General features: G+C 42.4%; 1 protein-coding gene across 1 annotated transcript in view; it reads right to left on the bottom strand.

Moving 5' to 3' along the window:
* EPG5 (ectopic P-granules autophagy protein 5 homolog) overlaps positions 1 to 24,571 on the bottom strand; it is an 84,694-nt gene that overhangs the window by 32,108 nt on the left and 28,015 nt on the right. Inside the window, 14 exon segments of the mRNA XM_014452550.2 lie at positions 849 to 1,020; positions 4,365 to 4,509; positions 8,709 to 8,832; positions 11,429 to 11,650; positions 12,711 to 12,877; positions 14,409 to 14,531; positions 16,171 to 16,281; positions 16,656 to 16,853; positions 17,051 to 17,195; positions 17,809 to 17,949; positions 21,466 to 21,725; positions 22,339 to 22,434; positions 22,437 to 22,466; positions 24,367 to 24,531. Of these exon segments, the coding sequence (XP_014308036.1) occupies positions 849 to 1,020; positions 4,365 to 4,509; positions 8,709 to 8,832; positions 11,429 to 11,650; positions 12,711 to 12,877; positions 14,409 to 14,531; positions 16,171 to 16,281; positions 16,656 to 16,853; positions 17,051 to 17,195; positions 17,809 to 17,949; positions 21,466 to 21,725; positions 22,339 to 22,434; positions 22,437 to 22,466; positions 24,367 to 24,531 (2,099 nt within the window).

The raw sequence follows: 24,571 nt of genomic DNA, 5'->3' as shown, positions 1-24,571 counted from the left end.
AATCCATCTCCCTCCCTCCTGGTCACTTTATTTTTTCGGGGTGGCCAAGCGGGCTATGGAGGGAGCTGTACTCTTTCATCTCGCAGGCCAGTGCTGGTGGCTATTGTTAATGTACTTATGTCCACTCGAAAACCATCCTGTCCAAAAACTGCAGAGAAAAAAAAGCCCGCCATAAGTTGGTTTCCAAGGGGCGGGCACGTTGATTGTGGCCCCGTGGGGGGGGGGGGGGGGGGGGGAGGAGGCATCTGTAATACTTTCAACAATAAAGATAAATTTTTAAAAAAGGAGAGGTTGATTCCTGTGGGATTTGCCAAATAGACTCTTTTACTTTATAAAATAGACTTGCTACATACACGCTCCTTCTCACAAGATGGCAAGCTAGAACCTTAAAGAGTTGATCATTCTGTCTCTCTCATGAACACAGAACAGTAAATGCCTTTCCCGCACGTCGATCGATGCCTGTGCCGATTTTTAAGAGTATGGAGAGTGAGAGAACAAAGCGATGACAAAAGAAAGTAAACCTCAATTCATCCCTTTTAAACACAACCTTTCCATTACCAGAAGGTTCCTCAGGAGAAGCATAGGAAACACTTAGCTGGCACTGCTGACACTCAGAAATGCCACCACAGGAAACATGTACAAATTTATAGTCCATGAAAGCACCACATAATTTCCATGGGAAATTAAAAGACTTGTCACAACTTGGTTAACTAAAGTAACCGTCTGGGTACGTCTCCACCAATTACCCGCATGGCCAGAACGCTGATGAGGACCCTTTCGGGTGCTAAGTCACCCAGCTGTCAAGGCAGCAAGCAGGGAGGCGTGACCCGGGGGTCTCCTGGGCTTACCTGGCCTGCTGTCGCAACAGATTCAGGTCTGTGCGCACCAGCTGGGTGGTGTCCTTCTGACTCAGGAGCACATCAGAGGAAATAACCGGCACAGGAGGCCTCACTGGGTGCAGAGCAAGGGGAGGCTGGGGAGCATCATGCTTCCGCAAGTTACTTAAGACCCTCTCTTTAGCTGAAAGAAAATAAAGTTCTATTTACTGAGTAATGGCTACAACTAGGTAGTAACTTACTAAGAGGGTGCAAAGCCCTGGCTTGCTTCCATCATAAAAAATGCTGAGATATACAGAATAGATACTTCAGAGGCCTAAATCTTTTATCATTTATAAGCTCTGAGGGAGCACCCACAGGCCTACTAATACTCTCCCAGGAGCTGGGAGATCAGGAGCACAGGGTGTGATTGAATAGAATTCCTACCTCAAAAAGTCTTAATGATAGTTAAAGAGTTAAAGCTCACAATCTTAAATTATTACCCTAGATAGCCTTGCATGATGCACTAAGGTGTTTGGACTTATGCTAGTACAAAGGGGATCTAGTGGCCCTAGCCAGCATGGCTCAGTGGATAAAGTGTTGGCCTGCAGATTGAAGGGTCCCAGATTCGATTCTGGTCAAGAGCACATGCCCGGGTTGCGTGCTCGATCCCCATTGTGGGGCATACAGGAGGCAGCTAGCTGATCAATAATTCTCTCTCATTATTGATGTTTCTGTCTGCCCCTCTCCCTTCCTCTCTGAAATCAATAAAAATAAATTAAAAAAACAAAACAAAAAAACAACAAAGGGGATCTAGTGAACAGCTCTAAGTAAGCTTGAGAAAGATGGTAGCTACCATCAGACAATGGACTGGGGGGATGGGGCAGGTAGCCCAGTTAGAAGTTTAATGCAATCACCCAGATAAACTTCATAGGAATGGGAGAGAAAGAAATGAGCATCATGGAATATAGCTAAGTGAAAAATCTTAAATAGGCCACGGTTTAGACAAGAGGGCTGAAAGTAGTCGAGTTAAAATGAGTAAGAACATGGGCACAAACTCCTACAGAACTTATGTTTACATAGTCATATAGTCATTCATTCATTCATTCATTCATTCATTTACTATTCATTCACTCAACAAATAATCTATGGAGCCCAAATAAGAAATAAGGTGGCATATAAGAAAAATAAAGGTAAATCTGTACTGTTAACTTTGCAGTAAATTGCACATGTTCTCATATTGCTGAGTCCAAGTTAAATGTTTACATTTCTACACCTAGTACACAGCTGAACACAACACAGTAGGTATCCAATATATCCTACCTTCCCTCCCTCTCTCTTTACTACACTATACACATACCATAGTGCAGGCAGGAACTGGAGAACATGAAGAAAAGCTGCCACATCCCTGTTTCTTTTCCATAGTAAGATAACAGGGGATGAGAGGTCACGGGAGTGTCAAGTCAACAAGTACGTAAGGGACTACTATGAATTTCTGATTTCATTCCAAATGTAGCATTCAATTTTCTATTCTTGTTAAGAAAAACTAAGTTTAATAGATGTGACTTTACTTGGCATAAGAAGACTTGTACTATTTGTACCCCAAGCAGATGGAATTTAACATTCCAAACAGGTCAAGTACAGGATCATCCCTTATTGCCGGGGTTTTTCCACTAGAACTACCACTCCCCGCACAGAATGTAACAAAGTTGGAAATTCATCACTGGATAAGACTGCTGAGTATGTTCAGGTTTCTTTCCAGCAACATTTTAGGACATGACTCTAAAGAACACTGGAAGCTCTTTTTCAAAATCAATATCACTTATCATAAAAACAAGAAAAGAAAAATCAAGGATATTTTAAGTGTAAAATAAAAGACAGGCAAAAATAAATTCAGAGCATTTTTAACTATAATCACCACTCTGGACCAAGAGTGACTAAATCTATAATTCTATTATATGCCCTACATTTAAAACTGGTCCAAGCCATGTGCACATTAACCACCTTATTATACCTCTCAGGTTCACTATCTGCTCAGTGGGGATAAACCTCATAGGGTTGTTGGGAGGACAGAATTAACACATATAAAGTATTGGGACAGAGACTGGAACAAACTGAAGGCTGAACAAATTGCTCATTTTAGTCCAGAGAAAACAATCCGCCTTTGGGGGCAGTGTGAAGGCCATGTGAAAGCATTACAGATGGGAGGACATTAACAGAGCAGTATTCACCAGCTTCCAGACCTACAAACATATTTCTTTTTCTCCTTAACAGACTTTAAAGAATAGAAAATGAGACTCGATGTGGCTAGGTTGAGGGCAACTTTTAGACCTTCCCCTATATACTTCTCTATACTGTTTAATTTTCTTCAATGAACACATATAACTTTTATAGTTGTGGTGAAAACTATTATTATTTCAGGGGAAAAGTGGGGAGAAAGATGTTGGAGGAAAAATTTTAAAGCCTTAGATGAAACTGTCTAGCACCTTCCTTTTACAGATGAGTGGACTAAAGCTTTTTTTCTCTGATCACACAGCTAACTAGTTGGTTAGTGGCAGGGCTGGAACAAGAAGATATTTTTGCCTTTCTCTGAATCACTTCAGTGCTCTATTACACTACATATTACAATATTTTATTCAAAAGTTATGTTCATAATTGTATTATATGCCCTACATTTAAAAAATATATTCAGTAATTAAAACCAGCAAGTGAACCTAAATATTGTTTTATGTTATTTTTGTTGTAAGATATGTCATCAACTTTCCAGGTTAAATGAGTTTTTGTGGCCTGGCATAGAAAACTGACAATTTATAAAACTGTTTCTTTAGAAAAATGCACTGTGAGAAAACAACCAACTTAGAAACTTTAGGAATATGATCCATGTGTATTGTATGGGAAGAGTTCCAGATACAAAGAAAAGTTTATAAAAGAAAAGACTTCTGAACTGTAAAATTGAAAATCCAAAATAATGAAATTTAAAGTTGCACTTTACACATTGATGTCAATTAAAATGTCTTTTTAAAGTCACTTTTCAGTCTCCTTTTCAGGTAGGTAGAACCATGTGTCTCAATTTGAGCCAATGAGCTATAATTGGATAGTCTGTAAGCAGCTTCTCAAAAGAGTCCTTAAAGAAGGAGTTTCCCCTTCCTGTTGAGTAAAACATGAATGTGACCATAATCTTAACCTTGGACCATAAGTGGATGTCATGTGTGAAAACAGTGGGGCAGCCACATAGGAGGAGCAGGGGTCCTTGAAGGCTTATAGGTCATGAAGCTACATACCATTCTGAAATGCCTGCATCCAGACTCCTTTTACATGAGAAAAATCAAATTAAATCTCTATCTTATTTAAGCCATTACTATTTTTGAATTTTCTCTCACTCAGAGCCTAACCTAATCCTAAGTGGTAGACAAGTTAACTATGAACTCCTTAAAAAATCAATGCTTACTGGAGGAATAGCTATTGTACACCTTAACCCTCAAAGGCTCTGATTCACTCATCCATTCCATCCTTCATACATTCAAAGGGGCTGATGCTTGTATGACTCACCCAAAAAAGGATCAGTGAAGTCTAGCTGAACTGACAAATTGCAGGATGTGGAATGGGACTCAAGTTTGGCCTGCGTCCACAGACCAATGGTTTCTTGAAACTCGTAATGTATGCGCTCCATGTTCAGATATTCCATCCACAGATCCTAGAATGAAAACACAGAACCTTAACTTTCCCAGATATATTCACATATAAACCTACATATTTAACTATAAAGTGAACCAATAAGTTTGGTCTATTCCAAGTTCTCCAGCATTAGGAAGAATCGCATTTAAAACTGATACTCTAACAATCTTAGCAAGAATCTCAAAACTTTTTTGAAATTTACCATTGATCAGAAAAACTAATTTTATAGTCCCACTAAATGTATATTTATAAATTATACATACATATTACTGAGCTAAGAAATTATAAGACATAGGTAAATAACAGAAATTGTACAGAGATAAATTTAAATATATTGAAAATAATTGAATCTGGATTAGCTCAAACCCTATGTCCCACTAACAATTTTCAGGGAACAGAAAAACATATTAAACTTCACCACAAAGATGCAGTAAACAAATGTAGACTGTGGGGAAACTCTATGGACAAACTACCCAGTTTCTTCAACAAATAAATTGCAAGGGAGAAAAGGACTAAGGGGAGGACCTACAGATTAAAAGGACTTAAGAGCTATAAACCAATCACAAAATTCAGATCCTGATTCAAACAAACTGTACAAATACAGCACAACAAAACTTTTACAACATTTATGAGACAATGAGAAATTTGAACCCTGATTAGATGCTTGATTTTAATAACCTATTATTGTTTTTCAAATGTAAATGCTATTGGATTATGTTATCTTTTAATCTTCATCTTTTTTTTCTATCATCAAAAAGGATTCAGGGAAAAAGAAAGTGCATTCAAGCATGGTAAGCCATGTGCACTTTTAATCCGCATATTTTAATATCTTTATTTATCAAGTGCTCTCTAGGATTAGCTCCAAGATAACATGGTGGAGGTGAACTACAGATGAAACTACACACATGGTACACAAAGCGGGGAGGGGGAGAATGGGCATGTCTATTATATACTACTAGAGGCCCGGTGCACAAAATTCATGCAGGGGGGGGGGGTCCCCTCAGCCCAGCCTGCACCCTCTCCAATAGGACATCCCTCTCGCAATGTGGGGCCACTGGCTCCTAACCGCTCACCTGCCTGCCTGCCTGATCGCCTCTAACCCCTCTGCCTGCCTGCCTGATCACCCCTAACTGCTCTCCTGCCAGCCTGATTGCCCCCAACTGCTCTCCCCTACCAGTTTGATCACCCCTAACTGCCCTCCCCTGCCGGCCTGTTCTCGCCCCCAACTGCTCTCCCCTGCCAGCCTGATGGCTCCCAACTGCCCTCCCCTGCCAGCCTGATCGCTCCCAACTGCCCTCCCCTGCCAGCCTGATCACCCCTAACTGCCTCTGCCTTGGCCCCCACCACCATGGCTTTGTCTGGAAGGAAGTCGGAGGTCTGGAAGATTGCCAGTCAACCCGGTCTAATTAGCATATTACCCTTCTATTAGTATAGATAGATTATATAGGATAGGATTGCTTAAATGGGGGGCGGGGAGCCTTTTCAGCAGGAGGAGATGCTCTTTGCAGACAAAAATACGTAATCCCTATATCTGGACTGATAGCCAGCCATATGCACTATACTGCCAAATCAATCATTAAAAAATTGAACTGCTTTCTTACACCTTACACCAAACAGCTATTGCCCTTAAAACCCGCCTCAGCCCCCACCTTAGGTTCTGCCTTCGCAGTTCACCCAGAGTAGGTTCTGATTGATTGGCTCCTATGGCAGTCAGCATCAAAAGCTCTGCCTCCTAGGCAGCCATTGGCTCTTCTGGAAAATCCTCTACAGTGGCTGCTGATCAGGCCCTGCCTCTCTCTCTCTGGGGCTTGCCAGCAGCCACAGCAGCTGCTGAACAGGCCCTGCCTCTCTCTCCGAGCCTCTATCTGGGCCTGATCCACAGCTGCCATGCCTGCCTCGCCCCGCCCACCCCACCCCCCACCGCCCCACCCGCCTGCCCGCCTGCCGCCAGCCTTGCTGTGATAGGAGCCTGTGGGGTCTTTTAGGTCGTGACGGCCCTAGGCTATTATTAGTATAGATTCTATTTCCTGTACAATTGAATCTTTTCATAGTAAAAGATGAAATTAAAAATTAAAAAAAATAGAACTTCCAGCATTCTTTTCCCACACTCCAGTGAGCTGTCTTGCATATTCTTTTTTGTCTTGCACATTCTTGTATTTCTCTATGTACTTCACTTTGGGGATCACTACAGATTAGAATGGTGGACTCACTTTAATGAGAAAAAAGAGCCAACCATCACTGAACACTAAAACCTACTTCAAATAGTAATAGTAGGTGATCAGTTATAGACTATGGTTTTGTGCACCGTAATTCCCTTTTTTTTTTCTGATTTTAAGTGGTCTAAAGGATCCTTCTGAACCTGAAAATGTCCCTGGCTTCAAATTAGCACACTGCCATTAAGTCCTAAGTCATTATTTCCAAACTAACCACGGCACAAGGCACTCCAGACTCAGAGAAGGAACTTCCAAGTCATCCCGATCACAGGATGGTTCCTAAATGCACCCGACTGTTCAAGGGCCATGCCAGGCCCTCCTGCTGTGCATACACATAAACATCTCCTTTAAGTGGGGCCACTGTTACCTTCTCAGCCTCTGTGCTAAGTAACTGCTGACAGAGGCTAACAATTAGAGAAGATTCCTGAGAATCAGGGATGGATTAAGCAGAGATGCCTCAGAAAACACAAAAGGACAGAAAAACCCAGAACTTGGATTACAGATAAAAAAAAAATAGGAGCTATAGTCCTAGCTGGTTTGGCTCAGTGGCTAGAGCATCGGCCTGCGGACTGAACGGTCCCAGGTTCGATTCCAGTCAAGGGCACATGCCTGGTTTGCGGGCTCGATCCCCAGCAGGGGGCATGCAGGAGGCAGCCGATCAATGATTCTCTCTCATCATTGATGTTTCTATCTCCCTCTCAATAAAAATATATTTTAAAAAAATAGGAGCTATAAAAGCAAAGGGCAAGTAGACTTAAGAAAAACAAAGCAATTAATTCAGTAGATGCTGGAGAGCCACGATAAATATCGAAGAACCAAAAGAGCTATGATTAATTTTTTACAACACCAAGTACCTTGGTGTGTGGCATGTAAAGAAGAAATGGGTACGGAACCTCACTCAGGATTTCACGACACTAAGATCACATTTATTTTCCCTATTTCAGGTCTCAACTCAAAGATCACCACTCCTGCCCCAGTCTGAACTGGGTGCTGCTCCTCTGTGTCCCCACAGCACCCTGTACATTCTACTCCCACAATCTTTCTCACCAGATGTAAGCATTGTTGAGTCCTCATTTGACAGTAAGCTCCTTGAAGGCAGGGATTGTGCCAGGTCTCTTTTTGTATATTTGGCATTTGATATCTGACACCTTAAAACCACTAAATAAATACTCATGGAAGAAAGAGAAGGAAAGAAGAAAAATGAAGGAAGGAAAGAGAGAGAGAGAAAAAGGAAGAAGGAAAGAAATCAAAGACACCTACTAGAAATGAAACACTACATAGAATATGGAAGCAGATAAGTTTAAAAATCCAAATTAAAGTCTCTCAAGTCTTAGAGGTTCCTAAATCCCATCCCAGTGTCAAGGTCAATGCCCACTAGAGTTCCGCACCTAGAAAAATGGAAGTGGAATAGGAGAAATGTGTACACACACACACAGAAGGTAAGAGAAAACTTACAAGTTTGGGCCTGAAAAAGGACCACAGACATCCCTGGGTACTAGGGAGAGAACAGCTTAGAATATGTACAGACTAGAACTGAGTACTTCCAGAAGGGCAACCAAACTGTGACACCTGCGAGGCATCTCCAAAGCCACATAAAGGTGAGCTCCCATCTAGTCCACGTAACTTCATATATAATGTGTGAATCCTAATAAATTCTCACACGGTGCTTTTTATGGGAGTGGAGATGACAGCTAAAAGTGTTTGGCTTCCAACAATTTAAATTAAGAAAGTATACAAGCAGTTCAAGGAAGGCTATGTTTATGAGATGGTAGAAAGTCTTAGACTGAGTTTCAGGCATTCAAGTGAGGTCATGGTGGGGCTGGAAATTCAAGAGGGACTATCCCTTTAATACAACAATCACTAGTATACTGACAAAATCCACAAAAACACTGACCATTCGAGCAAGTGATTTCCATATCTATAAGTGGTTTTACCCTTTGATTATGAATGTGACCAATTCAAAGTACAGTCAGAGATGCTAAAAGAGACAAAGCCATAGTCTCACCTGCTGATTCTGCATCACTTTGGCTAGCCTGTGAGTGTCATAATGCTTTGGTAGAGTAGGGATATAGGTATCTCCTTTTTGAAAATTCTCATCTTCTAGCCATAATATATATACGTTGAAGAGCCTAAAAGAAAAGAACATAATTATATAAAATATAAAAAGATGTGCACACAGATGAAGTTTCTTACATCTCTAGAAACAATGGCACCACAACATAAAAGTAAAGAAGGCACATGATACAGAAAATGTTCCCAACAACCATCACTCTCCCATAAAGCTCATGAGCCAGCTGGGGAGAAACAGGTTACAGACAAATAAAATATAATGCAATAATTGCTAAAAGACAAGGTGTGAAGAAAGGACTCTGGGAATTCCATTATTAAATACAGTAAACAGAAAAAAACCTGGAGAGGTGATTTTATCACAAACCTAGGAATGAATCTGGAGCTGCTCTTTCCTGAGCAACCCAGTCAATGAGCCTTAGTGCTTTGAAAAGTTTAAACAACATCCAAATAAATATACCTCCTGTCTTCCTGAGAAACAGTAAAAGCCATTTTCAACTTATGCATTGGCAGCACCTGCCAGCGGTAGGCTCAATGGCATCTCCTGCCACAGGAGTCACAGATAGAACCCACAGCATGTGTGATCCTAGACCAGTGATGGCGAACCTTTTGAGCTCGGCGTGTCAGCATTTTGAAAAACCCTAACTTAACTCTGGTGCCGTGTCACATATAGAAATTTTTTGATATTTGCAACCACAGTAAAACAAAGATTTATATTTTTGATATTTATTTTATACATTTAAATGCCATTTAACAAAGAAAAATCAACCAAAAAAATGAGTTCGCGTGTCACCTCTGACACGCGTGTCATAGGTTCGTCATCACTGTCCTAGACCCATTAAGAAGAAATAAAACAAAGCCAAGCTATAAAGAGAAAGAAAAACAATCTGAACTTTCCAGTAAAAACATTTTATAAATTTTAATGATGTTTCCTTTGTTTTTATTTTTTGTTTTAATAAGGAACACAGTCCATTTAGCTAAAATCACTTGTACTTTAAGCAGCTGTTTTCAGCAAAAGGTACCAGAGTAGTCTCCAGCACACGAGTGACTGGGTGAGGAACTGGGCGGAGGTGGCATGACTTGGCTTTGCTCAATGAAGTGGAAAATTACCTCCTTTATCTCTGGGGTGGTCTGTGTAGGAAGAGAGCCAAGACTGGGGTTTGAGCTCTTGCAGGGGAGAGGCTGGTATGGATCTCTCTTCCAGCCTCTGATTCGATTAGATCAGTGGTTCTCAACCTTCCTAATGCCGCGACCCTTTAATGGGGGTCCTCATGTTGTGGTGACCCCCAACCATAAAATTATTTTCGTTGCTACTTCATAACTGTAATTTTGCTACTGTTGAATCATAATGTAAGTATCTGATATGCAGGATGTATTTTCATTGTTACAAATTGAACATAATTAAAACATAGTGATTAATCACAAAAACAATATGTAATTATATATGTGTTTTCCGATGGTCTTAGGCGACCCCTGTGAAGGGGTTGTTCGACCCCCAAAGGGGTCGCGACCCACAGGTTGAGAACCGCTGGATTAGATGGACACTTTACCAACATGACAAAGGAAGGGGGATTTAAGAGAGGCAGAGGGAACAGCAGAGACTTTCTTCGCTGATCTAAATGTTCAAAGATAAAGTCTTCCCACTGGTTAAGCCTGGTTAACAATCAGTTTTCCCTCGAGCAAGTAAAACAGGGAGAAATCATCTGGAGGCTGAGAGACAGCCCTAGGGCTCTGATGTCCAGCCCGAGCCTCATTGCTGGCTCCAAGCACAGGGCGTCCACACCAAGACATTTTGTTCCCAGGACTAACATAAAGAGCCATTTTTAATGTCTTATTTATAAGACTAAAATCTGGTTTACAGCAAACTTATAAATGAAAGGTGAAGGGCCCTAGCTAGTTTGGTTAAGTGGATAGAGTGTCGGCCTGCAGATTGAAGGGTCCCAGGTTTGATTGTGGTCAAGGGCACATGCCCAGGTTGTGAGCTCGATCCCCAGTAGGGGACGTGCAAGAGGCAGCCGATCAATGATTCTCTCTCATCATTGATGTTTCTATCTCTCTCTCCTTCTCCTTTCCTCTATGAAATCAATAAAAACATATTTTTAAAATAAATTTAAAAAATAAATGAAAGGTGAAGGAAAATGGGATAGGGACCCAAACTTATTTGAAAGTTCTTAACCTTTTGGGGATGCCAATATTGTGCCGATTTTAGAAGCAGTTTTGGGAGATTACTAGATCCCACTAGATCCCACCCCAGGTGGGTCCTGAAATCCCCTAAGAGGCTATGAACTCCCACTTACAGAGCTCTGCCATGCTCCTTTATTTCTTTTACAAAACTACCAAGCAGGCTTCACCTGTTGTTTACCTGCCACAGCCAATTGTTTAGGTTTATTTCTGTTTTTACATTAAAAAATGACATAAGCCTCTGGTTTAAGATCTTTCACTCCAGGTGAAAGACTCCAGGTACTCACAAACTGCTGATTCATTTCCCACAAGAAACATAAGAAGAGAAACACTACAAGACGTAAACCTATAGTCAAAGCTGCCTTCCCTAGTGAATCTAACAAGAGAATAACATCCAGTAGTTAAGGAATGAGTAACTGCCCCAGCACAGTACTGTGCTGCCAACAACATGTAAATGGCTAAACAACCACGTGTTACCTCACTAGCTCCGTGTGCAGCTCGGGTGAAGTCAGGTAAGCAGGGGTGCCAGCCTGGCTCTCGGGTGGCCCTTCACTGCCCTCTGCTGGAACACGGAGGGCCTTGCTCGCTGCGTGGTGGAAATCAGCTACCTCAGTCAGGCGCCTCTTCATTTCTTTCAACAAATTAGTATGTGCAGGGCTTTGGAAAAATCTTCTTCCAATACAACCATCTATGGGTAGCCTTAAGAAATACAAGCATGGATCACAACAAGATCAATACACGATGTACCTCCTATGTGACCACAAAATCATAATAACAAGTCAATTTACTATAGCTGTATATATACTGCGTTATATTAATACATGCCAGTTCTACCATAAGTTATTATGAGGCTCCAACAAGATGGTATATATGAAAAGTTTTTTTAAAAATGAAATGCTATGCAAATTCAAGATATTATCACCACTTAGAGGTACGGAAGAGATTAAAAATAGTCTCTCCTCGCCCTAGCCGGTTTGGCTCAATGGACAGAGCATCGGCCTGCGAACTGAAGGGTCCCAGGTTCGATTCTGGTCAATGGCACATGCCCTGGTTACGGGCTCGATCCCCAGTGGGGGGGGGGGGGGGGGCAGCGCATGCAGGAGGCAGCCAATCATTCTCTTTCATTGATGTTTCTATCTCTCTCGCCCTCTCCCTTCCTCTTTGAAATCCATAAAAATATATATATTTTTTAAAAATAGTCTCTGCTCTTGAAGAACTTGCAATCTGGTAGAAAACAGACGTTTCAAAGAATTAACATTTACGTTTCAAGGCAGTGAGTTAAGGTAGTGAAAGATGAGCTAGGAATTGAATTGGAGCTAAAGATCAATGGTCAGTAACAGTGGGCAGTTCCAGCTGGTCAGTCAGCTGGTCAGTCCCTTCATATCCAGTGGAAATGTTGGACACCCGCAGCCCCAGCCCAAAGGCTGCCAGACACAGCTTGGCCTTTGTCCACAGCTGCTTGACTCATCACAGATCTCCTCCAATGAGCCCCCTGACAGTCACACAAGCAGCCTATTTGGGCAATTTCTCTCCCTTTGCATTTCCAGAGGTTCCAGGGTGCTGTCTTCCCCACATTGGGTATGGGAGATGGTAAAGAGAGAGCTGCCACAATATACCCTGAACAATTGTGAAGCAGGAAGGAAGGGAGACTCCTAGCTGAGACTCTAACTCACCCGCCTCAGTGTGAGAACTCAGCGCAGCAGAGCAGTGCTAAGGCAGGAAGGATTCACAGAAACAGACGACGGTACTGGCTACCTACCCGTATTGCGGTCCTGGGCGGTGCAGGTACAGCAGGAAGAACTTCTGCCAGATGAGCGGCAGAAGAGGGTGATCAGATGGAGTGACAAGAGCCTGGTGGGCCCAGCGATAGACCAGCAGCCTCTGCAGCGACGGGACGAGGGGGAGCTTCAGCTGGGCCTGGGCTTTCTACAGAAGAGGCGGAGCTATGAGCAGCCATGAAATGAACACAGGTGCAAAGTTTGCTCTTTCTAAATGATCCAGAACTTACTTCTCCAACCCACAGCTAACACTTTAACCTCCTTGTTAGCAGGAGATAAGGGGTAGCTTTACTTCTGTCAAAACATTTCACAGACCCTAGAACTGAAAAGGGTCTCAACTGTCACCCTGTCTAAGCTCATGTCCATGCCTTGACATGCCCTTATGTCTTTGCATATAAAACACTATAGCGCAAGAAAGTAGGAGATGGCCCTGGCAGGTTTGGCTCAGTGGATAGAGCGCCGGCCTATGGACTGAAGGGTCCCGGGTTCGAGTCTGGTCAAGGGCACATGCCTGGTTGCGGTCTCTATCCCCAGCGGGGGGGTGGGGGTTGTGTAGAAGGCAGGCTGATCAATGATTCTCTCTCATCATTGATGTTTCTCTCTCTCTCTCCCTCTCCCTTCCTATCTGAAATAAAAATATATTTTAAAATCCTATATAATAAAAACCTAATATGCAAATTGACCAAACTGTGGAACAACCTGTCGCTATGATGTGCACTGACCACCAGGGGGCAGATGCTCACTACAGGAGCTTCCCCCTGGTGGTCAGTGCGCTCCCACAGGGGAAGCGCCAATCAGCCAGAAGCTAGGCTCACGGCTGGTGAGTGCAGCAGTGGTGGTGGGAGCCTCTCCCACCATTGCTACAGGCAGGTGGTAAGGAATAAGGGTCCCAGACTGCGAGAGGGCGCAAGCCGGACTGAGGGACCCCTCCCCCACCGAGTGCACGAATGTCGTGCACCAGGCCTCTAGTGAATAATAATAAATAAATAAAAATAAAACACCAAACGTTTATTAAAAAAAAAAGAAAGTAGATGAAAACCAAAAGTAAAGTTTACTGTCAAACTTTATAAATCTCTTGAAAATTAGATTTTTAAAAGGACTTTCAAGAGTGATAAATTGTTTGATAGGCTCTGAAACTCCAAAGCAAAGTCTATAGTCCAAGCATGTCAAACTTGCAGCCGACATTTAAATGAGGCATGCGGCCTACCAGCCACAATATGACACGCTTGGGGGACCCTAAAAGAGAAGGCACTTAGTTAGTTCTAAAGCTTTGTTCCAGTCTTTCTCATACTTTAGTGAGCCTGAGGATCAGCTAGGGAGTTTTTAAAAATAAATTCCTGATCCTACTCCAAACTCAGAATTTCAGAAGTTGGGAGTCCAAGAATCTCCAGGAGATTCTGATGCATGTGGGACACACTGGAAATTGCTTTAAAACACTGGTGATCTCCTTCACATGCAATGAGCACGGCCTTCAATAATCAGTGTGACTCTCAATGTGAAATGAACCTGGGAAAGACGCATACACTTCAAGTATAACATTTTCTACATTGGTCTAGTTATGTGCTTTTCAAACATTTACAACAAACGAAAACATTGGTGTTCAAAAGCTACAGGTGAATCCATCAGCATCAAAGTATAAACCACCTTCTCCCACTCAAATGCAGAACTGGTATTTGCACCTTCAAAGCTTGGTCAGGAGTGAAAGAAGGGTTTATAACCAATTCCCCTTCAACAACTCTTCTGAGCTGAGAATCTTCTTCAAAGATGGACTCCATGTTCAGGACGGTCCACGCAAACCACACCTACGATGACAACAGGTAACAGTAGAGCAATCCGCAGCTCACTTGGCAAACAAAATACATCCTGATAATCCACAAACTAATATCTTTCCTATCATAGATCTCAATCAACAAATATTTAGGGTTTCTAAAATTAACAGTTTTCATACCTATCTATACTCTTATCACAGATATAAATTCAGATAAAACAGTTCACTTAAAAATGTCAAATTCCTTTATACTAAAACAGGATGCTTGTTTGCTCAAAAATATTTAGCAGGCAGTTTCTATATGCATGGAAGACAGGAAAGAGAGGTAGACACAAGCTCTGCTCTTAAGAAGTTTTCCATCTAGCCCAGCTGGTGTGGCTCAGTGATTGAGCATAGACCCATGAACCAGGAGGTCACAGTTCGATTTCCGGTCAGGGCACATGCCCAGGTTGCAGACTCCATCACCGGTAAGGGGTGTGCAGGAGGCAGCTGATTGATGATTCTTTCTCATCATTGATGTTTCTATCTCTTTCTCCCTCTCCCTTCCTCTCTCTGAAATCAATGAAAATATTTTTTTTAAAGAAGTTTTCCTTCTAACAGGAGACAAGACTAATATGTAAGTAACCAAATGTGGAAGTGTGTAGTGGTGACTACTGAGTCAGGAATAATGTGCTATGGGAAGCCAGAGGAGGTAGGGCATGTTCAGAGAAGGCTCTACGTAGAGATTGGAGGAAAAGGCTTGCCTAGTAAAACAATCAGCTAGGCCAGTGGTCGGCAAACTCATTAGTCAACAGAGCCAAATATCAACAGTACAACGATTGAAATTTCTTTTGAGAGCCAAATTTTTAAAACTTAAACTATATAGGTAGGTACATTGTTATTAACTTAATTAGGGTACTCCTAAGGCTTAGGAAGAGCCACACTCAAGGGGCCAAAGAGCCGCATGTGGCTGGCAAGCCGCAGTTTGCCGACCACGGAGCTAGGCAAAGGCAAAGATGTGAGCAGGTAACAGCAAGGAGTTGGCTTCAGCTAGATCTCAAGAAGTATAAGCAGGAGGTAAGACTGATAGGAGGTGAAGGATGTTACTACTGGCTTAAGTGATGAAACAGGCGTAATTCAACACAAACAACACAAAAAGTCTAAGAGGTGGTAATCATGATGAAAATAATGTGCTGGTGATAATGATGACAGCAATAATAACAGCCAACACCTATCCAGTGAGCACTACATGCTAAGCACTGTTCTAATGCTTTGCATGTTGGTGCAATCGTTACTTCCTTTTGACAGTTGAGGAAACTGAGGACAGAGAGGTAAGCAAGCTGCCCAGGGCACAGCACCAGCAAATGGCAGCATCCTCTGGCTCCAGTGTCCACTGTTAACCACTCTGCCATGCGGCTGGCCAGGCTGTGCAGTCAGGCAGGCCGGGTCTGGTCTCGAGCTGTCTGAACCTGAGCCAGCCACTAATGCCATCAAACCTCAGTTAACCCCTCTATGAAACAGAAACAGCGACAGTGAAACTCAGCAGAGGCTACTGTGAGGATGAGATGAAGACGTATTCTCCTAGTGAGTGCCATGTCAATGCTAGTTATGGTAGGCTAGTAATAATGTACTAGTAAGGATGATAACGATATTAAAGTTCACTGAGGTAACAAATGCTCCCGAGGGTTTCCTACCTGAGTGGGCGTGGCCAAGCCCTCCACGAAGGAAGGAGTGATGTTGCCGGCCACGATCCAGCTCACCAAGGAAGAGAGCAGACTCCGGTCACAGTGGTAACCCAAAGCATTCTACACCGGGGAGAGGATTGGAGCAGAGAGAGGAGGCTTAAAAAAAAAACTTATCAATGACCTTTTCAGGAATATCAGCAATTATCTTACTATAATGTAAGATTCTGGTAAGACACAGATTTCAATAATTCATTAGTCCACCAGCAATCACAGACCCAGGCAGTGTATTACAGCCAAATGTAATGGGAGTGCAGGGATATTTCTTCGGCTTTATGGGGATCTGAGCCAATGGACTGCGGTTACTGAGATAAGACTCCAGTAAGACAAGCTTTTTTAGCCACAGAGTAGTGCTGAGAGTGGTGTTTTGAGGGGAAGCTTCTTAGAAGGCTACTATCTATCAAGGGCCTGAAAGATAAATTCTCTAATAGGTTTACCTTATGTTGCTGGTAGAGTAATTTCTGCACACAGTCCTCCTGCATGAGCTGAAAAGCTGTTTTACACAAGTGGTCCATAAGGAAGAGGATGGGTTGTTCTCGGAACCAAAGATGTTGGCTTATTAGAGCCTGAACCCAAAACTCCAACACGGCAATGGGGCCCACCTCATTGGGCTGAGTGCTTACAGATATGTGGGCCTATGGAGAAAGGGCTCAGGTGAGGTGAAAGGTAATAACCAACCTCCCATTTTTTAAAACACCAACAAAATAATATCTACCTCCACTCCAAAACCCCAATCTACTGACTTTCTTGGCCAAAAGGACTGTGCCAAGAGCTCTGGAATGACCAACATGGAGATGCGCTGGCACTAGGGGTGCTTGGGAAAGGCCCTGACCTGGATCATGCTGTTGAGAAGCTTCACGTTGTCCCCATGGCTGGCTCCAGTCAGATGCTGTGCCACCTTGTGGGTGACCTGCTGCGTGACACCCTGAGGGACGCCACTGTCCAAGTGCAGGAACAGCAGGAGGTGTGACAGAAACCTGCCAACACATACAATGACACACTTTATCTTCCAAACAAAGTCAACAGAATTTCCAGTGGGTAATTACTTACGAAAAAGAAGAAAAATATTAAAGTGGTCCCATTTTTAGACCAGCTTTATTTAGGGATTCTGATAAACCCTCAAGAATTTCAAAAGAATCAAGTTTTCCAATTTCATGTGGGTTAAAAGGAATTGTATTTACCTGGAGAAGGGTATGAACAGACCCAAGACACACAAACACGTGCAAATTAAAGAGAACCTGAGGAAAAACACTCCAAAGTGCCCCAATATCCCTTCTACACTCCCCACTTCACTAACGAAAGCAGAAATGTTAACAAAATCATTCCACAATATTTTCTTGGGTGTCAACTTCACACAGGTCACATATAGGGCACTTATCTATAATGCATCTAACCCATTAACCTCTCTCATAGCACCCTGTTGTTTTCCTTCATGGTCCTTAAAACCAGTAACTGCATCCTGAGGATGTGATAACTTCCTGTGTCTGACAGCAATGCCCGGCCTGCTTTGCTCACCACTGTACAGATGGTAGCAGCACACAGAAACCAGAGACGTAGTCATCTGTACCTGCTGAGCTGTTCTCTACTTACTGCTCATTCTTCAGAAGGTAATACTGGCAAGGGTAAAACAAAGGCAGAATCTTGTCCAGGACATGGACCACTGTTCTCAAATGCCTCGACTGGACCAGAACTCCCAACAGTGGGATGCCTTCTGCACAGAACTTCTCAATGCTACGGAAAAAGAAAAAGGCAATGAGCATACAAGGCAGCCAGTTCATAAACTGATGTTCTTCCAATGAGCTGTCAGCCTACATGATACCAGGATTATCTTAGGTCTCCAGCACATTCTTGCATACACAAACTTCACACAGAAATATTAGAATCGGAACTCTGGAAGTACAAAGGAACTTAAAAGTTCATCTATATTTTCATTTTATAGATGAGAAAGGTGAAGTATGTGCCCAAATTCACATAATTTCCTAGTGTAGGGTCAAAATGAGAACCCAGGTTGGCAAATTTCTAGTCCAGAGAGCTTGCTGCTACCCTATTTTGTTTCCCAAATGGTGCTTCTGCTAAGCGTTAAGGGGCTCTCATTGTTTGCTACTCCTACAAGGTAGTCACAGCAAAGAGAAGACTCAAAGGTGAGCTCAATCTGACAGTACACTCTGGCAAAGTTCTTCTGAAACCACTTTGGCATCAAAATTTACTCCAGAGAATCTATCCTTAAGAAATAATCTCAAAAATAGAAAAAGAGAGAGATAACCCATGTAAAAATGTGCTTCTCAGAATTATTTATAATTGCAAACTCGGAAGCCAAAATGACATGTAAATATTGAGAAAACCCATTCAATGAGAATATTATTACACAATTTTTAGATAATGCATTTGATGGCCATGGGCAACATGAAAAAATACTTCTGCTATAACAATAGAGGGAGGAAAAACATAAATGTTATACTTCTGACTACAACTACTAGTAAAAAAGTTATATAGAGGGGTAAAACAGGGATGATATCACACCAAAATGCTCATTGTGTTACAGTGGCATCCTATATAATAAAAGCCTAATATGCTAAGTGTCCGGTGGTCCGTTCAACCAATCAAAGCATAATATGCTAATGATCTGCTAAAGGCCACTCAACCGCTAGCTATGATGTGCACTGACCATCGGGGGCAGACAGTGGATCAGTCGACCAGTTGCTATGATGTGCACTGACCACCAGGGAGCAGACGCTCCAACCAGTAAGTTAGCTTGCTGCTGGGGTCCGGCCAATAGGGACTGAGCGATCCAGGCTGGACATGCCCTGGAGCCCTCCCGTGGTCCCTCCCCAGCTGGCCAACCTCCCACATCTCTCCCTGGCCCCAATCGTGCACTGGTGGGGTCTCTCGACCTGGCCTGCACCCACTCGCAATCCGGGACTCCTCAGGGGATGTCAGAGAGCCGGTTTCGGCCCAATCCCACAGGCCAGGCCAAGGGACCCCACTGGTGCACGAATTCGTGCACCAGGCCTCTAGTATATTTATAACTCTAAAAAAGAGCAAAAGAAAAATATTGCATAAAAATAATCAAAACAATAACAATAAAACCCAACAATGTTGTATTAGGGTGAGAAAGATTCTGGGTAATTTTTTTGACTGCTGTCTCTGAACTGTCTGTGATGTTATATTCAAGTACAACTTACCTCCTTGCATACTCTACCCCAAACCTCAAGCCCACTCATAAAATTGGCTTTAGTTCTAGTATATACCAGTATACATCCCAGATGATCATGGTGGACTTTTACACTAGAGTTCAGCCCCTCAAAAAAACCCCTTATCCTTACCCTCACTCCCATTCAGAATCCAGTAATTAGCAGTAAACAAGTATTTATCTTTAGAGGATCTGTAGCAGGATCAATAAGAAGCTATAGTCCCAAAATGATTACAAAAAATTAAAGAAATCATGAAACAATTAAGTTCAGAACACCATTCAAAGAATTCATGTGCCGGACACTGTTCTATGCATGTTAAATGTATACTACTCACTAAGGCCTCATAAAATCCAAAACTACTATTATTTCCATTTTAAAGAGAAGGAACGTGAGATACAGTAAACTGTGAATGACACTAGAGCTACTGGAAACAATGCAGAGTACCTTCCAAAAGGCCTATATAACATCCCCCTCTTCCTGGCGGATCAATTCTACCCTTTAACCTGACCTTCAAATTTGTCAATAAGTTGGCCCTACTGACCTATCTGATCACCTCCATTCTCCAACAGGAATCACAGGCTTCAGTCCGAAGTATTTCTTCATCACTTCTCCCCACCTCTTCCTCCTAACCTCTCAGACACCTGGTGCTCCTTCTCACATTCATTCAATCAATACCTACTAAGTACAAGTTCTGGATGTACAAAGGTGAATGAGACAATGCCCTGACCTTGAAGGAGAGGGAGAGATAAACTTTTACACTACAGCACAGTGACTGTGTGGCTCAGAATGCACAGGTGCTGCAGGGTGGAGGGGTGACCTTGAGCTGAATCTTCAACACTGGGTACTGATCACCTGGAGGAGGTGAGTCACCACTCTGCTCCTTGGACGTCTTCTCTAATTATGACTCCTCTCCAAAGCTTAGCTCCTCATTGAAGGTAATCTGCTCTAATGACTTCCATTTCTTTAAATTACTCCTGCTCATACTGGTGGTTCTCAATCCATGCTCTATATTAGAATAATCTAGATACCTGGCCCCTCAGACCAATTAAATCAGGGTTATTCTCACCCTCTCCCCTGCACTGGTATTTTTAGAATCATCCAAGTGATTTAAAGAACAACTCCGTTGAGAACCGCTGCTTTATACGTATCACGCAGCCCATGAGTATGTCTTTAGTACTTGACCATTGTTTTCTGTCTACCATCTCCACCAAACTGTCAACAACCTGAGGGCAGCTGTCTAACAGCTCCATATCTCTCCTGCTCTATAGCACAAGGCTGACCACAAACAGCTAATAGGACAACGGGCATCCCACTGAAAATACACTCAATGTGGAACATGACGTTGAAATCAGAATACTAAATGGTGTTACAATGAGTATGAAATGCAAGAACCAGAAAGCATAGGTCAGAGAGGTTTTTAGAAAAATGGGTAGGCTAGAAAAAAATTAATACCTTGTAGGAAAATGATCTTTAAAGTAAAGGATTTTTAACTAACTAAGAATTCATTCATTCATTGTTTCTGGTAACACAAGACACACAGTTCCCGAGTTCTAACCTCAGAGAAGACCCCTGATAAAATTAGGCAGACAACTACAATACAGCAGGATAATGCTCCAGGGGAGGAGATACAGACAGCCATGAGCTCCTCCCAGAGAAGCCTGTGACTCATCAAGCATTTCATCCCCCTGAGCAGGGTCAGCCCTTTAGCTGAGGAACCAGGGCTGTCATCACTTTAAAATTCTGTACAAGTGAGCAATTGTTTTTATTTGATTATTCTGAGGAAAAGAATAAATACATCCACTGCTGACATAAACATTCCACACTGGGTGACACATACAATACTTCATAATGCAACAAAGTAACTGTCTGTGTCTTACAAGGTAACTTACAAATGTATATGAGTTTGGGCAGCATTTCCCCTTGATAGGCTATTAATTAAGGCTTATGCTTTGGCCCTGATTACTCTAGATAGGTTTAATGGAGGCCTCAGACCTTGGGATGTGAAAGAGGAGATTCTAGTATCACTGACTATAAGATGTCAGCCCCCACACTGTACCTGTGGCCCACTGTCGTCATAGCTAAGGCCAGATAACAGCCAATGGGAACGCCCGCTTTAACAGCCTTCAAGAGGGGATGGAACGTGGGAGACTCTGTCATGTCAGGCACAGTGCTGGAGAAAGGAACAGTTGGACAATTCTGCTGCATTCCGTAATCATTTTTGTGCAGTTTTAACCTCAAGATCAAGTTCCAGGCCCATTGGTTAAATGAGGTCTCAGGTGTCTCTCCATATCGAACAATACTGGCCAAATATGAAACCTAAAACAATGATTTATTTTAAACCAGATTAGTCAGGTGCACATTAAATCAGTAAGCTAACCCATCCATCTCCTTTGTGATCAATAATGCTGTTGAAAGAGAGAACATATCACTTACTGGTATTCATGTTTGTGACACTAAATTAAAGCAATTTCTCAAAGTGACCACTTCTGCTTACTTGCTAGTCATTTTGTGAACTTGATCTGAGTCAGGCCAAGCAAAACAATAATAATATAAAAGTTATTATGCAAAAAAACTGGTGTGCTGGTAAATAAGTTTAACAACCAGTTGGAGCTGAGGAAACACATTCATGCATTTGCCAATTTAGGTGGTTTAAAAACACTCCCACCATGGTCAATTTCAAGCTACTAATAGGTTAACCTGGCTTGCAGAATTCCTGAAAATGTCTCAATCAGTTCCCCTGAGCCAGTTCAGGCCAGCTCCAGCACACCTCTGTAGCTCAACTCAAATTCCACGATATTAAAATGGTCAGGTGTGGGCTACTTCTTAAAGGAAAATTTTTACCCAACCATAGGGTAAATACGGTAACTTTATCCACCCAGGCTATTTATAATAGAGATGTATGTTCTCAATACATAAGAGAAGGCAATACCTGCTTCATACTTTCAGAAAGAAGCCCAGCATATGGCTTCTGTGCGAGGTATTTCTGGTACGCTTCAAGAATCATTAAAGCCACTTCAGCACTTCAGCATGAACTGCTTGATCCAGATGAAGGGTACCCTATTAAAGAGAATATTAAGCACAGATATGCAATCTCGATATTTTTTAATATACCTTTAAACCAAAAGACTAGGTTGAATAGTGAAAAAGAATCTTGGATGCAGAAGCTAAATCTTCTAAAAACCATGTTCCCTGATGATTAAGTTATAAAATGACAACGGGGGGGGGGGGGGATTTAAATCTCATTTTAAAGAAACATTACACTGTACCTAGATAGGTTTAGACCTCTCTAGGTTTGCCGACCACGGTCCTAGGGGAAGAGCTCCCTGGCCTCAGTGTTCTCATCTGGACAACAGGAGTCATGTTCAGGCAAACCACTGACCATGACCGTGAGGACTAAATGACTTGCTCGGAACAAAAGCTGGCAGGCAACTGGAGAGGACTAAGTTCTCTCCCATTTTCCCTTAAAAATGTTTAAATATTTTGATCAAGGAGTCCACTACTAAGACCTAGGGCCGTGGTCGGCAAACTGGGGCTCGTGAGCCACATGCGACTCTTTGGCCCCTTGAGTGTGGCTCTTCCACAAAATACCACGTGCGGGCGCGCACGTACAGTGTGATTGAAACTTCGTGGCCCATGCGCAGAAGTCAGTATTTTGTGGAAGAGCCACACTCAAGGGGCCAAGAGCCGCATGTGGCTCGCGAGCCGCGGTTTGCCAAGCCGCAGTTTGCCGACTAATGACCTAGGGTAAAGAGACAGGAAGGGTTTAACAGTCAAAAATCACTTGAGCCCTAGCCATTTGGCTCAGTGCATAGAGCATAGGTCTGCAGACCAAAGGGTTCCAGGTTCAATTCCGGTCAAGGGCACATACCTCGGTTGCAGGATCTTTCCCCGACCAGGCCCCAGCCCTGGTCGGAGCTCATACAGGAGGCAAACAAACACATCAGTATTTCTCCCTGTCTCTCCCTGACTCTTCCACTCTCTCTAAAACTCAATGGAAAAAATATCCTCGGGTGAGGACTAAAAAATAAAAAAAATTTTAAAAATCACTTGACCTGGCATCTTGGAGACATTTGATAGGTAGCAAGGCCTTAAGAATAACAAACCATTAATAAAAACTACCACCACTGAGTACTTGGCGTGTGCCAGGAACTGTCGTGTTTTACCATGTCCTAAGCTACTGAATCCTTACAAAAACCCTATGAAGTAAGCTTATTAATATTGATGCTTAGAGATGAGCAACTGAGGCCCAGAGAGTATAAGAGCTTGCCCAGAGTCACAGAGCCAGGAGGTGGCAGAGTGGGAATAGAACCCAAGCTGGTTCAGGCTCTCAATCAGCCCAGAGCGTTTCGGAAGACAAATCTGACAATGACATGCAAGACAAAACGCAGGAAGAGGAAGGACTAGAGGCAGGAGAGGCAATTAGGAGGAACTGCAGTAAATAGCCAAAGATAAAACAACAGATACAAATTATCTATAATAAAAGGAAAGAACTTTCAGTGTGGAACAATTTATCTTCATTCAGAGGATGCTCACTCTGCAAAAACAGAATGAAAGAGAAGATCCTAAACTCTGACACAGATAAAAGAATCTGCAGATCTTGCAAATGATACTCGGAAAGGTTAATGTTTTGAGAAAATGTTTCTCTGAAATGGATGTGTGTAGAACCTGCAGTTTACAGCAGCAATTTTCAACCAGTGTGCCGCAAGAAATCTTAAAACATGCAATACCTATTTAGTCAGGAGCACTGACCTTTTTCCTTAGATTGTCCAATAAAATAATGACAACAGCCAACACAATAGCCAGCTGGTGTGAATGAAAAAAAATTATACCTATTTTTTGTCAGATCAGCAAAAAGTGTATTTTTTGGTGAGCTGCAGAATTTTAATAATTAGCTTATGTGTGACATGAGATGGAAAAGGTTGGAAATCACTGCCCTAGGAATGGTTTCAACACATACCTGTTCACCAAATCCCCAATTCAGTCCTTCTAGAATGACACAGGCCAATTTGTTCTTCACCATTGTCAGGTCATAATTCAATAACCAATCCCGAATCACAGCTATCTCGGATGCAGAAGGTCGCCAAAGATACAAAGGCAGTTCTTTAAACAAGTATAAAGACACCTTATTAAGAAGAAAATGATAATAATTAAAATCAAAACTT

Source organism: Myotis lucifugus, unplaced genomic scaffold (assembly GCF_000147115.1).
Source record: "Myotis lucifugus unplaced genomic scaffold, Myoluc2.0 scaffold_16, whole genome shotgun sequence".
Lineage (NCBI taxonomy): Eukaryota > Metazoa > Chordata > Mammalia > Chiroptera > Vespertilionidae > Myotis > Myotis lucifugus.
Note: the sequence above shows the minus strand (reverse complement) of the source record. Positions and strands in the feature narration are given on the sequence as shown.